This window comes from Triplophysa rosa, linkage group LG4 (genome assembly GCF_024868665.1).
Source record: "Triplophysa rosa linkage group LG4, Trosa_1v2, whole genome shotgun sequence".
Lineage (NCBI taxonomy): Eukaryota > Metazoa > Chordata > Actinopteri > Cypriniformes > Nemacheilidae > Triplophysa > Triplophysa rosa.
Window position 1 is genome coordinate 9,960,809 of NC_079893.1, and position 13,980 is coordinate 9,974,788.

The following is a 13,980-nucleotide window of genomic DNA, read 5'->3' on the forward strand; positions in this document are numbered from 1 at the left end:
GGAAAAACCGCAACAATCAAAAAACATTTTATCTTTCATATTTGCTTTGCGCATGTTGTTGTCTGGAGAGCGTCAGACCACGCACGGGTTTCCTCCCTAAACTCTAGTTACCCTCTCTCTCTCCACACACAGCACCTGCAGTTCGCGAGTATTGCCATCCTCTTTACCAAACATCCTTGGCTTGATTTATCTTGATAGTGATGTGGTGTAGTGGAATAGCGCTCAGGAGACTGCAGAGGATCGGCGTTGAAGTCTCTGCGTGTAGAGCTGCTGGATTTCAGCGCGCGATGTCCATGTTACCGAGAGTGTATGTGACGCGGCAGGTGCCGCCGGATGGACTGGACATTCTCCGAAAATCCGGACAGTAGGTTTGAAGACGTCTAAATCAGACCAGATTTCAGATGCGTAAAATGCGTAGGGTCACCCACAGTGCTGTGCTTGTTTTGTTGCAATACATCATGAATAAGTAAAAATAATTAATTTATATTAATACATACTAATACTTTATTCTTCTTTTGGATCAACACGTAGCTAAAATTACTTCTATTGTAATTCATTATACTTAGACGTATTGTGTGCACCAAAATAATGTATTACCCCAAGAACATAAGGTTAATCGATTTTAGTTGGTAAAAACAATATAGAACCCCTCATAATAAATTATAATGGATTTAATGTTAAAAATGGGAATTGTATGTTTATCATGGAAACTGTATTGGTTTCTGCAAATCTCTACTGGCAAAGTGTTGGTGCTGTTGGCTTGTTGGTAATGTGTTTGTAATTGTTTTAGTAGTAAACTGCAGTTTAATGAATGAGCAATTATACCTTTGTGTGCAGTTCAGACACAATGATCAAAATCAGAGGTTTACCCCAGGATGTTCTAAGGAATTCCCAGAAAATTTGTAAAATTCAGCAAAAGTTGTACAATTCTCCTGAAGATTATTACAGTTTAATTTCTACAATTTGTTGTCTTTACACTTTCTAATATTACGCTTATTTGTCTAACTGTTTAAACGCTTCTTTGTACCAAAAAATGGAATTGTATTTTAGAATGGGGTCCCTCGTAAAAGGTTCATCATATTTGGGGGTCCTAGGCATGAAAATGATGGAAAACCCTTGATCTCAGTTTTACCGCACCAGGACCCTATTTTGTAAACTAAATATTTGTTCAGCATGTGATAACTGGAACTTCTCCTCAGCTGAAGATAAGTAACCACAGAGAAGAGAAAGTTAATAACAAACTTTGGACCAATTGGTTGAGTGTTCAGTCTTAGCATTAGGTTGAAGGCTAATCTAAGTCAGCTGCTACAGTATTTCACACTCATGGGCCCGGTTTCACAGACAAGGCTTAAGGCTAGTCCCAGACTAAAATGAATGTGTGACATGTCTTAACTGAATATAACTTGCCCAGAAATATCTTAAAATATATCAGTGCCATTGTTTTGTCTCAAGATGCACACAAATAATGTATTCTTATAAGGCATTTTTTATAAAAGTGACATAAATATCTTAATTCAACTAAGGCATAGTCCTAGTTTAAGATAAGGTGTGTCTGTGAAACCGGGCCATGGATTTTTAAAGGTGTAAGATGAATTAAATATAGAATAAAAATGCCACTTTAATTGTTTTCGGTCAGTTTCTTTGTTGGTTTGTGTATGTACTGTAGATATAATTCAAAACTCAAAATCACTTTGTTTTGTTCTTCATAACATTTCAATTCTGCTCAATCCCAGAGTGCAGTTTGAGATGTGGGACTCTGATGACCCTGTGCCCAGAAATGAACTGCTGAAAAGGGCCAAAGGTTGCGATGGAATACTGTGTGTACTCACAGAGAAGATCGATGCAGAATTATTGGACGCTGCAGGTTGGTTCACAATGCACGTCATACGAAAAACAAGGACAACTTTTAGTTAAACCTTGTGTTTGCGCTTTATTTCACCCATATCAACAATTATACAGTTTCAGTACATTTTTCACAAAAAAACATTTTCATAAATGTGATTTAAAAGAGTTAATGATAAATATTAATCATATGCTGTTATGTTGCTTATAATTGGGATAATTTCATGTGTTTTTACATACATTTTATGTAAACATTGGCTGAGTAACAAAATCCTGAACACTGTCTGGGTGTCAATATTGCAGGTCCAAATCTGAAAGTTGTCAGCACTATGTCAGTGGGTTTCGATCATCTCTCTTTGGATGAGCTCAAGAAAAGGTCAGTTGTGTGAGTACACTCTAAAAATGAATTTCCTGAAGTGTAACCTGTGACATTTGTTTGTGTTTTCCAGGAAAATCTGTGTGGGATATACTCCAGATGTCCTGACTGATGCTGTAGCTGAACTGACTGTTGCCCTGCTGCTTACTACATCACGAAGACTCATCGAAGCCACACATGAAGCTAAAACGTACTCACACTCACAACAAACTAAGTATCCATAGGACTAATCCATTCTGATTTATACATGTGTGTGTTTAGGGGTGGCTGGGGAACATGGAGAACTCAATGGCTGTGTGGTTATGAACTAGCAAACAGCACAGTTGGCATATTGGGACTAGGGAGGATTGGTAAGAAATAGCCACATAGCTGTTTTATTTTCAGTCATTTATTAAAAGGTCAGTGCTCCCATAAATTTCCTAAAATCAATGAATTTAATAGACATGGGTATTTGATTTACAGTGTTGGGGAAGTTACTCTGAAAAAGTAATGAATTACTAGTTACTAATTACATATCCAATACTGTATTTAGATTACTGTACAAATTACTCTCTCCAACAAGTATTTAATTACTTATTACTCATTACTTTCTATATCCTATATCAACCTTGATTAGTTAAGAAGTGATTCAAGGATAGACATGAAACGGCTCTTTTAATTCATTCAAATAAATTACAGTATATAAAACTACATGAAGTAGTACAAGTATTACAAATGTGAGAATTGTACATTAAAGCACAGATTTTAAAGATTGACTTTGAATTTTGATATCAATTTCACTATTGCACACACACATATTACACAAAGTATTTAGTTTAATTACATCAGAAGTAACTGTAATTAAATTACAGAAAATATTTGAATAATCCCTTACTTTACTTTTTCAAGGAAAAAGTAATTTAATTACAGTAACTAATTACTTAGTAACTAGTTACACCCAACACTGGATTTGAATCTTGGATTCTTAAATTTAGTTAATTGTTGCCAATAAGTTTTGTACAATATTGTTCATTTGAAGGAGTATGGTATTATTTATATCTTAATATTATATTTGACTAAATTAAGATTATGATCTGTGTTCGTGTGTTGGGTAGGTGTGGCCATCGCAGAGCGTCTGAAGCCATTTAAGGTAAAGAAGTTCATTTACACAGATGTGGCACAAAGACCTGAGCTCGCAGATATGATACAAGCAGAATATGGTGAGATCTACCCTACATTCCAACTTTATTTGCATAAAAGTTTATTCCAAATTCAGATTATTTCATAAAAATCAAACTTCATTATGGCTTAAACATGGAAAACATGCTGTTTATGTTCAGTCTCTTTCGATGAGGTGGCAAAGCAGTCGGATTTCCTGGCAGTGTGTTGTGCTTTGACTCCAGAGACTCAGGGCATCTGCAATAAGAATCTGTTTACTAAAATGAAGAAAAACTCTATCTTCATCAACACAAGCAGGTAAATGTTTGTCCATGGCAGTGGTTTTCCAAACGTTGGCTGCTATAAAATGATAGTCAAAAATGATAGTCAAAAGGCACCAACAATAAATGTATAAACGTGTAACAATGAATTAACTGCGTGTTATTGTTGTTAAGAGGGGGCGTGGTTAATCAGGAGGATCTGTATGAAGCACTGTCCACAGGTCAGATCGCTGGAGCTGGGCTGGATGTCACCACCCCTGAACCGCTGCCCACAAACCATCCACTTTTTACACTGAAAAACTGTGGTATGCATACATGTGTGCTATTCTGTAAAGGTTTTATTAAATATACGTATGTTTGTACAAGCTTCGACAGGCCTTTTTTGTCTGTGCAGTGATTCTTCCCCACATTGCCAGCGCGTCCTACACCACAAGGAATGCCATGTCTGCACTTGCTGCCAACAACCTGCTGGCTGGACTCAGGGGAGAACCTATGCCTAAAGAACTTAAGCTCTAGATGGAAACGCCATGGAGCCGGTTAAAGGGACAGTTCTTACCCATGTTTTTTTAAATAAAAATCTTCTGCTTCACTCGAGTTCTTAAGGGTAATTGTCTATTTCACACATCAGAACTGGCGCACTGTGTTCCAAGTGATTTTTTTTATTTTTGTGTTAACTTTTACGTAAAAGATCAACAATGCTGATGTTTGTTTTCGAGTACACAGACAAGGTCCACCGTCTGAGATCAATGATCTACAAAGATCTACAAAGTCCAGCCGTGTCAATGCAAGTCTCACAAATAGTTCTGCTTGTGTGCCTTTAGTGGTGTTGGTTTGAGGACAGATTAAAATCGAATGTCTTCGCTTACTGAAATCCACTTATACAATTAAAAAAAAATACTTAGACTAAAATAAATACACTTAATACAATTATGAGTAACATTACTCATCATTTTATTCACTATATTAATTTTAAGATGGTAGAAAAAATTACCACACTAACAATATGACTCACGGTAAAAAAAATACACAAGGGAGTCGTTTTATTTCTATAGTGATATAAGATGTTTTCATCTCACGTTACATAAAACTGTTTGTGCAGTTAACACGTATGTACATACTAGTGCTGTCAATCGATTAAAAAATTTAATCGGATTAATCACACATTTTCTGTGATTAATCACGATTAATCACACATAACAATAATATTTTAAAATATACTTGTACATTTTAATAATTTCACATTTAATCTTCAAATTGATATAGAAACAACATATTTCTTTAACAGCGTCATTTTATGAATGAAAGAAAACATTTTGATATTAGTACTGTAACTGATGTCTCTATTAAATTGATTATTTTAACATTAATTATAGCCATTCAACAATATAATTGAGAGCTATCATGAAATATACAGAAATTGAAGGAAGTTCTCAAACACTTTACAGTCTTTAATCCTAAATTATAAATTAAATGCAGAAGAATTCTCATTAAAGATACAAAATCACATTGATTTCTTCGTTTACTTTGTTCTTTGATTAACATCAGTGACAGGAGTCACAGCAGCACGTTTAAGAACGTGGCCCCTTTAAGAGCTGTCTCAGTACGCAGATCTGACCGTCACCGCACTCCCTTTTTCACAACTCTGCATTCATTTAAGATTTTATTTTACACTTTGAAGTCTTGCTTAAGAAAATGCTAGACAAAACGGGCTTTCTGACATAATGTATGGTTTTATCCATTCAAGCACGAAAGAGAATTTAACACGGATGCGCTGTCTGACAGAGATTCACCGACGCAGCCTTCAGCCCGTGACTGTTTACACCAGACTGGACCTCGCGTTGCGTTTTGCCGCGTCCCACAGTTTAGAAGCTGTCTATCTTCATTGAACGCGTCAAAGCAACTGTTTAAAATCGCGCATAAGTGGTTTAAAAGCCTGTACACGAATAAGAGCGTGATTACATAATGTAAGGCTAGACAAAGGATGTCAAAACAAACAGATGCTGCGTTAATTGCGTTAAATATTTTTCACGCGTTAATTTGAAAAAATTAATCGCATGCGTTAACGAGTTAACGTTGACCGCCCTAGTACATACCTTTAAGGTAATTTAATGTGACAATCGTTGTGTAAACTGTTTAAGTACATGTTGAATTTTTGAAATTCACATGTTTAGATAATATAAATATTCATGTTATGGCACAGTTGCAGTGTATAATCCACAGCCACAGGTATTTGGTTAAGTTTTAAGGGGGTATGATTTACCATAATCAGAAACTTTGAGTTCATTCAATGTAACAAGATTTCAATCAGTGCCATATTTACCACAATGTCAAAGCTATAACAGGGTATTTACATTATAACCGCCAAAAAAAAGATTACATAAATCAGATGCAAAAAGTAAGGTATCTTATTTACAGGTTGGAAAGCAGCTAAATCTAGTGAACAAATACAGCCATGGAAAATTTAAGACACCACTTCAGTTTGCCTTTGTTTAGCATTTCTGTATGTTTTGTGGCATTTCCAAGCCAGTGTCTGATGAATTTTAACAGAAACTCACAACAGCTACAGTATATGAAAGTATGAGAGAATGCAAAAAGACACATGAAACATGTGAAAAAAAACAGGCTTATACCATCATATAATCCTTTTTAAACTGATCCTAAAATACATGTACGTACTGTGTTTTTTAAACAAGAATAAGAACTTGTTTTTTGCAGTATTCAAAATCTGCAAACATTGCATATTTTTGTTAATTTGACCAGTTTGCCCATTTCAATTATCTGCAGATAAATGCAAATACAATTTTTTATTTTCACTTGGAATTTTTGGAATTCAAAATGATATTTACTTAAACACGTACTTAGAAACAATAATTTCAGAAAAACTTAGTGGTCTCTTGATATTTTCTGCGGTTGTACATATTTAGTATTTATGAACTCAACATCAATACAGCATCAAACACATCATACAAGACAACAATTCTTAAAAAAACACTGAAACATGACCATTATATTACAACAACTTCAACAGATTTCATAAACAATTACGTATACAATAACAAACATCATCCATTTGTGCATTTACAGTATGGTACCGTTTCTTTTTTTAAACCTTGTTTAAGTTCTATGAATCCACAAAACATTACAGTCTTAAAGTTTAAAGGAACAATTTTTACATTACCGCTCATAAATTTTTACATCAATCATTCTTTTTCTCCATCAGAAGGCACATTAACATGTTGTCAGCCTTTACTAAAATGATAACCTCACCAAAGGACATTTGTAATGTAATGTCTTCAATATGAATGTAATAATAAGCATGTGTTAGTTCATATGGAAAATGTGTATCCAAGCTAACAGGTGTACCTATTTAATAGTAAATTTTTAGTTTGTCCTGCTATTACAGAGCAAGTTTTTACCTTAAAAAGTGTAACAGCATTTTGGTAAAATTTAGATTTTGGTAAACTACTAATTACATACCAAACCATTTGCTACATATTAGCCTTGTTCCAAAACCCAGCAAGCTGTCCACCCAGAAATGTGCCTACGATGCCTCACAATACAGGAAAAGTGGAAAGCAAAATTTTTGTTTTGGTCAAATACTATGGCATGGCAAGCCTGTTGGTTTTGGAACAGAAATGAAAAGATGCACCTAAAGGAACTGAGTAAAAACTATAGACGGTTTCATCGGACGCACGAGCCTGGCCCAAAGTTAACTTCCGGTCTGTGTTTGATTATAATAACAATTTATTTTATATCTATTTATATTTATATTAATATTCATTTATATTCATATTTTATTTGTATATTAATTGTATTAAATTTAAACTACTCAACAGTTATTGTTTCTTTGCGGAGGTCTACTGGAACTTAAGTTTGGGCCACATAACATTTGTTTATGTTGCTGTTGCTGAAACCGTCTATAGACAGCATTTACAGAGGCTCAAATACTTCAATAGTATACAACAAACTACACATAATGCAGCAGCTCCAGCATCAGCTTGAAACACTTGAAGCTGCCATCATTATTCTTTTAAAGATACTTAAAAACTGCAGAACACAACTGGTCCCTTACAGAGCTCACCATCAACAGCACAATATTTCTTGAAAGCTCTTAAGCATGTTAACAAAAGCTCTACAGACCCACCACGACAGTAGATGTTCTGATCTGGTACACCCTGTACAGCCAAACAGGTGGGAAGATGTGCGACTGTGTGCTTATATAAGCAAGCAAGCACACATTAAACTCAATGGTTGGTTGGGCATCCTTGGATGATGCCTTCGGAGTGCCTGTTTACTTACAGCAGGGCATTAGACATGTCAGTGTTCTGCCATCGTAAGCAGGTTGTTTTGGAGTGCTTGTACAAGTGACTGGACTGACTAAAGCGCTTGCCGCATTTCAGACAGGCGTACGGTCGCTCACCTGTATGAACTCTGATGTGTTTCTTACAGTCTGTCAGAGTGAGGAAAGTCTTGCAGCAGATCTTGCACGCGTACTTTCTGGCTCCTTCCACCACCAGTACGTTGTGCTCTGAAAGTGCCTTCTTGCACTTTGACAAAACATCAGCAGAAGCCCTGGTCAACTGGGGTAGTGGGTTCACATTGGAGATGCCACTGTTTTGACCTACCGACGGAGAAGAATCAAAGTTTACTCCATTCAGAAGCATTGAGGAGGAAGAGGAGGCAGCATCTTGTTGCTGCATTGTTGCAATGTCTCTCGCCGGAACCTTGGGAGCAATAAGTCTGAATGTGTTGCACCCTCCGCCCCTGGTTGAACGAGGGATGGTCTGCAAACCCAAAATGTTGCGTTGGAATTCTAGCGCAAGTTGGTCCACTGTTCCAACCCGAGATGATGCTAACGTCGAGGACGAGGCTATTCCATCATGCGCAGGCCGTAGAAGGAGAGATTCCGGTTGCAGGTCGGAGTAGACCTGTGTCTCCCCAGGCAGGAGGTGCAGTGAGGAAGATGCAGCATTGGCAGAATCGGGTGCAAGGAAAAAGCGAGCAGAATCGTGGTCCGGTTGAAACTCTCCGGTTGTAGTATTTGGAACATGGTCCACACTACTGGTGAGGTTAGATGATACCGCTCTGCCAGTGAAGCTCTTCGAGCCCCAAAAACTGGAGATGTGTAATCCAGAGGAATCCAGAGCGTCGCTGCAGGAGAGTTCTTCTACTCTTCCGTCTCTCTCTGCTCCTAATCCCTTGTTTGCTTTGATCAGCAGCTCAGAGCTGGGCTGGGGGTCGGAAAAGCTCCGTTCGCTGCCCTCGGGACTCAGCTCCAGCTTTTCTCCAACTGCCTCCACCTGAGGAAAATTCACACCAAATATTTGTCAGAGGGTTCATGCTAGAGTAACCACACATATTATTAGTGTTTTTAAAAAAATTAAAATCTAATCAATTAAATAAAATATTCAATACAGTCACACTAGCTTGATATGAAAACCAATTACCTGGTCACTTCCTTCTGCTTGAGAAGTCACATAGCTGGTCTCATCCACAGCCTCGGGTGAACTCAGTGGTTCACTCTTCACCACGACTTGCATGTGCTGCTGTTGCTCCTCCTCCTCTCCATTCTTTATCTTAATCCCTGCATCCGGATACTCCTCTTTACGCGGCAACATCAAAGTTTTTTCTACTCCGGTTCCCCTGCCCCCATCCGACTGGCTTGGAAGCTGCATGTCTTCGTGGGTCAGTCCTCTTCGGTAGTCACCGTGCTCTAGTAAACCATCCCCTGGAATGACCCCAGCGTCAACCTCATCCATCATTTTACTGTGGGAGTCTGGTGAAAGAAACTCCTCTCCACCCTCTCTGACCTCTCCGTTCCCCACAATTCCCTGGGCCTGTGAGGTCAGACGCGCATTCGTCCGGTCAATAGGGATCAGACCCAAGGGCTGCTTACGCTTCATGAAACGACGCGATGGGTGAGCACCACGCTGATCCACAGACCCGCACACCAAACCAGTTCTCCTCCCGGCCCCTGTTCCCCCATCTTCAGTTCCACTCAGGGCAGAGCTGACAAGGTTAAGACCAAGCTGTTGCAGCAGAAACGAACGCTGGAGGTGAGAGTTAGCAGAAGCTGCTACTTGTTGCTGCTCGGAGTGATGCTGGCCACTGCGATCCGCCGGCGAAGACATGGGAAGAGTGCGGGTCGTAAGGTAGTGCTTACAAGCTTTCACCACAGCGTTGAGATGGAGATGAGAAGCAGCAAGCAAGACATCCATCACGTTACTCTCCCCTAGCATAAGCGTGGAGGTGTACATCATGTCCATGAGTGCAGCAAACGCTTCGGCGGTCACCACCTCAGAGTCCAGGTGGATCATCCTCGTGCTGGCATCTCCCTCAGCAGCGGTGAACAACGCTCGGAAATGTGTGCTGCAGGCGGAGAGCACGGCCCGGTGGGCTTTAAAATGACGACTGCCCACCATGATGACGCAGTCACACAGCTGTCCATGCAGCCTCTGGAAGTTCAGCTGTTGAAAGATCTGCTCAAAGTGCCCTGGGAAATCCATGACCTGAGAAGAAATTGAGAACAGATTGAGATTCCCGTTCCTAATCCTGATTCCGATCTGGGGCCAGTTGTTGAAAAAATTTAATCTGGATAAGAATGTGCAGGATTTAGGAATTCCATATTTTGCTATAGAGGATCAGGTAATCAGTCTTTTGAGGTGTTTTCCAAAGCAAAACTGGATTAGATCACACTGATCCAAATACACAAATTTTAGATGACCAAATCTGGATTACTAGTGATCTACAGAGGCCCTAAAGGGATATGGTGAAGGAAAAATATAAAATGGGAAAAAATATATAGGGTCATTCTGTGTCAAATCAATCAAATTTTGAATATTTGAGATAAGACCCCTTTATAGGGACTGAACTTTATAGGTCTTTAAAAATGTAGTTCCCAAAAGAAAGGTTGGTCAAGTACAAGCATCTAATAAGACATTAAGGTTTCTCTGGAGTTACAGGCATGCAAATTTTATAACCCTTTCTTCATTTTTGAGCCGTCACCATAGGCATAAAATGCATCAACGATTACTAAAATTAACAGATTTTACTAACAAATATACCAATCTCTGTGTAAAAATAAAATTATGATACTGATTTCTCATGTTCTCATCATTTTTTACCCCCTCTAATATGGCTCCAAATTTCAGCTGATGTGCGAGACTGCGAGACTAATCGACTAGTTGTTTAAATGGTAAGCTCCTACTAGTCGACACTGAAAACAACAGTCGATTACACACAAAAATTACACAAAAAATGTTATTTAAATGATTTTCATTTTAATGTTTCGTTTAAAAACCTTACTAAAACAATATGTTTGAAAAAATAATTATTAATAGTCTTTGACGGATTAACGTTATTTGATGGCAGAATGAGCTCTAAATGCGGTGAATGAAAATGTCTCAGCTTCAGACGGAGCCGATAGCCTAGTGGGCAGTGCTCCGCATCGGGCGACCCGGGTTCGATTCCCATCTCGTGGTCCTTTCCCGAACCCACCCCCTTCTCTCTCCCACTTCGCTTCCTGTCCTCTCTAACAATAGCTAAAAACAAATCTTTAAAAAAAAAGAAAATGTCTCAGCTTCAAGATTCACAGAACTTTGAAATTTCTTTGATTATAACGTTTATTTAAAAAAAAAAAGCGCTGTTATCTGTGTGACCTTGCAGAGTTTGCGCAGATTCCCCAGACGGAGTTATTGTTCACAAACATTGAGCCGACTTTCATCTGAGCATAATGGTTGCATTTCCTCAACGAGAACAGGTAAAATAATATTAACATCATAATCACATGCGGACTCGAGTGTTTAGCCTATGCAAGTTCTATAAATTAGCTAATATGAGCTTTTCATTCGCTCTGTGCAAGATCAATTGCGTTGTGTATCTTGTTCTGTAGCCTACTTTTTGTCAAACATACCCCAAATCTTACAAAAAGTTTTGAACAACACAAACTGATGATTTGGTCCAGACCAAAACCTAGATTGGATTTTGTGATCTAATACAAATTCACAATCCTTTTTTTCTTTTTAACAACCCATTTTTTATAACTTTGAACAGCTGGCCCCTGTTTCCTTGTTGTTTACAGTGTCTCATTCACTATCATAATATCATAAGTCAAAAACAACCCCAAAGTATCATTGTAACATATACATTAAAGGAAAAAATCACCTCAAAACCAAAACTTCGACGCATGCGCATTCGGTGGGGGCAGACGCTGGCGTTCTGACTGACAAACCGGAAGCGCAACTCTGTGTTTACAAGCAGAGGCACGCTGTATATAAGATGATCTTCACAAAATGTCTGATGATTTCAATATTGATGAAGGCTTGCACTTTTTTGCCCAACCGAATACGCATGCGTCGAAGTGCTCTCGTGAAAGCGCACCATAGACTGACAAGACAGAGGAGAATATATCGATTACAGTTGTTATTTTGGTTTGTTTTTCGCTCAGAAATTATTGTCGTCGCTTCAAAAAAATACAATTGAGCCACTATGAGAGGATGAACCAATTTAACGATGTCTTTAGTACTTTTCTGGACCTTGACCTTGTCTATGAGGAGGCCTGGAAATATCTCGGATGTCACCTAAAATATCTTTATTTGTGTTCCGAAGATGCCGGGAGGTCTTAAAACATGTTGAACATCATGTGGCCGAATAAAAAATAACAATTTTGATTTTGAGGTGGATTTTTCCTTTAATACATCCTATATTATTTTAGGAATTCCTGTTTTGAGAATGTGTCATCATTCTTAAAGCAGCAGAAGTACAATAATAAATGTTTACCACCCTCATTTCATCACATCTACTTACTTGAGGTGTACTAAAGAGTTTATAACATTATTGAAATACTAAAATCTAACATGCTAAGTTACAATTCTTGTACAATTCATTTGCTCTTTGGTGAATTTTGTAAGATCTAGAGATGCTGTCTCTCACTGTCTCTTTCCAAAATCAATCATAATTTAAACATGTTATGCGCAGCGCAGTAAATCTATAGTAACCACAAATTTGCTTTTGTTTCACTAACCCGTTATAGTTTACATAAAATATAATTTGTATATATAATATAATGTTCTTTTTCAAAGGTGTCAGACAATCCTGAACTGAAACCACAGCAAAAAATTTAAAACATGGACTGTAGTCTGATATGTCCAGATGTGTGATTTACATTCTAACAAAATAAGTTACTGACACAATAAAGCAATGTATTGCAAATAAAAGTAAAATGACATAACACTTCATTTAACGCATTATTAGCCTGTCTGTTTCCTAGTAATATACATCAGTTGCATAGAACCTAGTAAAAACTAATAAAACAGAAACTACCACAGCCTTTTTCTATACAATACCCGTTTAACGAGTCAACAAAATCAGCTTATAGTTCTAAATGTAAATGAGCGATAGACGGAGAAACTAGATATTTAAATGAAATAAACAAAATGCTACTCTGCTAGCAGCTAACGTTAGCTCAGGTTCCTCGGACACACACACACACACCTACTTACTTACTGTTCGGTCTCCACGTCTAATATTACGCGTCTTCACACAGACCGGGTTTGTCCTCGGACACTTTCCAGGAATGTATGTCCACGACAAGTACACTACGATTCATTGCGCTATATAGGTAGATATGATATATTATGGAAACGGATAAAACACCAGCAGCAACAACGTCTCTAAACCTGTTGGAAAGCAATGAGCATGACAATGACATCCCGCCACCTACTGTACCGGAGAGTCCAAGAGCCCTGTGCAGAAGACTAGTGCCAAAAAAATGAAAGCACATTACATTAGAAAAACATTCGTGTAGCTAATTACTGAAATAATAATAAAAGAGCCCCGATGAAAAAAAGTATGTCAATTTAAAAAAAAATCTGTTGTATATGGTAGTTTAATTAATATTATGAATTTTGTTTTTATATTTTTTGTTTTTTTTTATGTTCATTTTAGTTAGTTTAATTGTTAGCGATTTGTAGCGATTTTATAATCTGCTTTGGTCAAATTTTTTTTTTTGCTTAATATTACATTGTTGTATATGATAAGTGTATTTGTATTTTCATTTTGGTTTAGTTTTTATTCTCTGCAAATAATTTTAGTTAAATTCAGATTAATTCCTATTTCAATTTTTGTTTAAGTTATGCCAATAAAATTTAGGCCAATATTTTATTCAATTTTAGTAAACAGAAATGTTTTAATAGTTCTACCAGAATAACGCCCAAAACACTACAAAAAGAAATTTGTAGCAAAATGGTTTTTAAGGAAAACAACAAATGATTCATTGTGGTATTTTTGGATACCTATAATAAATCTGCCACAGAGAGTATTATACTTGACATTATTTATAACCAA

At 37.4% G+C, this 13,980-nt stretch overlaps 2 protein-coding genes across 3 annotated transcripts; one reads left to right on the forward strand and one right to left on the reverse strand.

The window, feature by feature from the left end:
- The first annotated feature begins 200 nt into the window (after window positions 1-200).
- Window positions 201-4,491, forward strand: grhprb (glyoxylate reductase/hydroxypyruvate reductase b). Its single transcript, XM_057332339.1, has 9 exons — window positions 201-364; window positions 1,734-1,864; window positions 2,146-2,218; window positions 2,292-2,408; window positions 2,480-2,568; window positions 3,313-3,417; window positions 3,538-3,673; window positions 3,811-3,941; window positions 4,031-4,491. The coding sequence occupies exons 1-9, from the start codon at window positions 201-203 to the stop codon at window positions 4,150-4,152; spliced, it is 1,068 nt and encodes a 355-aa protein (XP_057188322.1). The 3' UTR covers window positions 4,153-4,491.
- Window positions 4,492-4,620: 129 nt separating this feature from the next.
- Window positions 4,621-13,323, reverse strand: LOC130553628 (zinc finger and BTB domain-containing protein 5). Of its 2 annotated transcripts, none has more exons than XM_057332697.1 (3): window positions 13,137-13,323; window positions 9,084-10,145; window positions 4,621-8,936 (listed from the first exon to the last, which is right to left on the reverse strand). In XM_057332697.1, exons 2-3 carry the CDS (start codon window positions 10,140-10,142, stop codon window positions 7,932-7,934), a joined length of 2,064 nt encoding a protein of 687 aa, XP_057188680.1. In that variant the 5' UTR covers window positions 10,143-10,145; window positions 13,137-13,323; the 3' UTR covers window positions 4,621-7,931. The 2 variants fall into 2 exon arrangements, with proteins under 2 accessions (XP_057188680.1, XP_057188679.1); XM_057332696.1 differs by having other exon boundaries at window positions 4,622-8,936; window positions 13,141-13,323.
- Between the last annotated feature and the right edge of the window lie 657 nt (window positions 13,324-13,980).

What these genes read in the sequence shown, in the direction of transcription:
- grhprb (XM_057332339.1), top strand. Translation starts at nt 201, where the DNA reads ATGTGGTGTAGTGGAATAGCGCTCAGGAGACTGCAGAGGATCGGCGTT. An exon ending in ATTCTCCGAAAATCCGGACA is followed by an intron (nt 365 to 1,733) that starts GTAGGTTTGAAG and finishes GCTCAATCCCAG; the next exon opens with AGTGCAGTTTGAGATGTGGG. An exon ending in TATGATACAAGCAGAATATG is followed by an intron (nt 3,418 to 3,537) that starts GTGAGATCTACC and finishes GTTTATGTTCAG; the next exon opens with TCTCTTTCGATGAGGTGGCA.
- LOC130553628 (XM_057332697.1), bottom strand. Translation starts at nt 10,142, where the DNA reads ATGGATTTCCCAGGGCACTTTGAGCAGATCTTTCAACAGCTGAACTTC. An exon ending in AAGCAGAAGGAAGTGACCAG is followed by an intron (nt 8,937 to 9,083) that starts GTAATTGGTTTT and finishes AATTTTCCTCAG; the next exon opens with GTGGAGGCAGTTGGAGAAAA.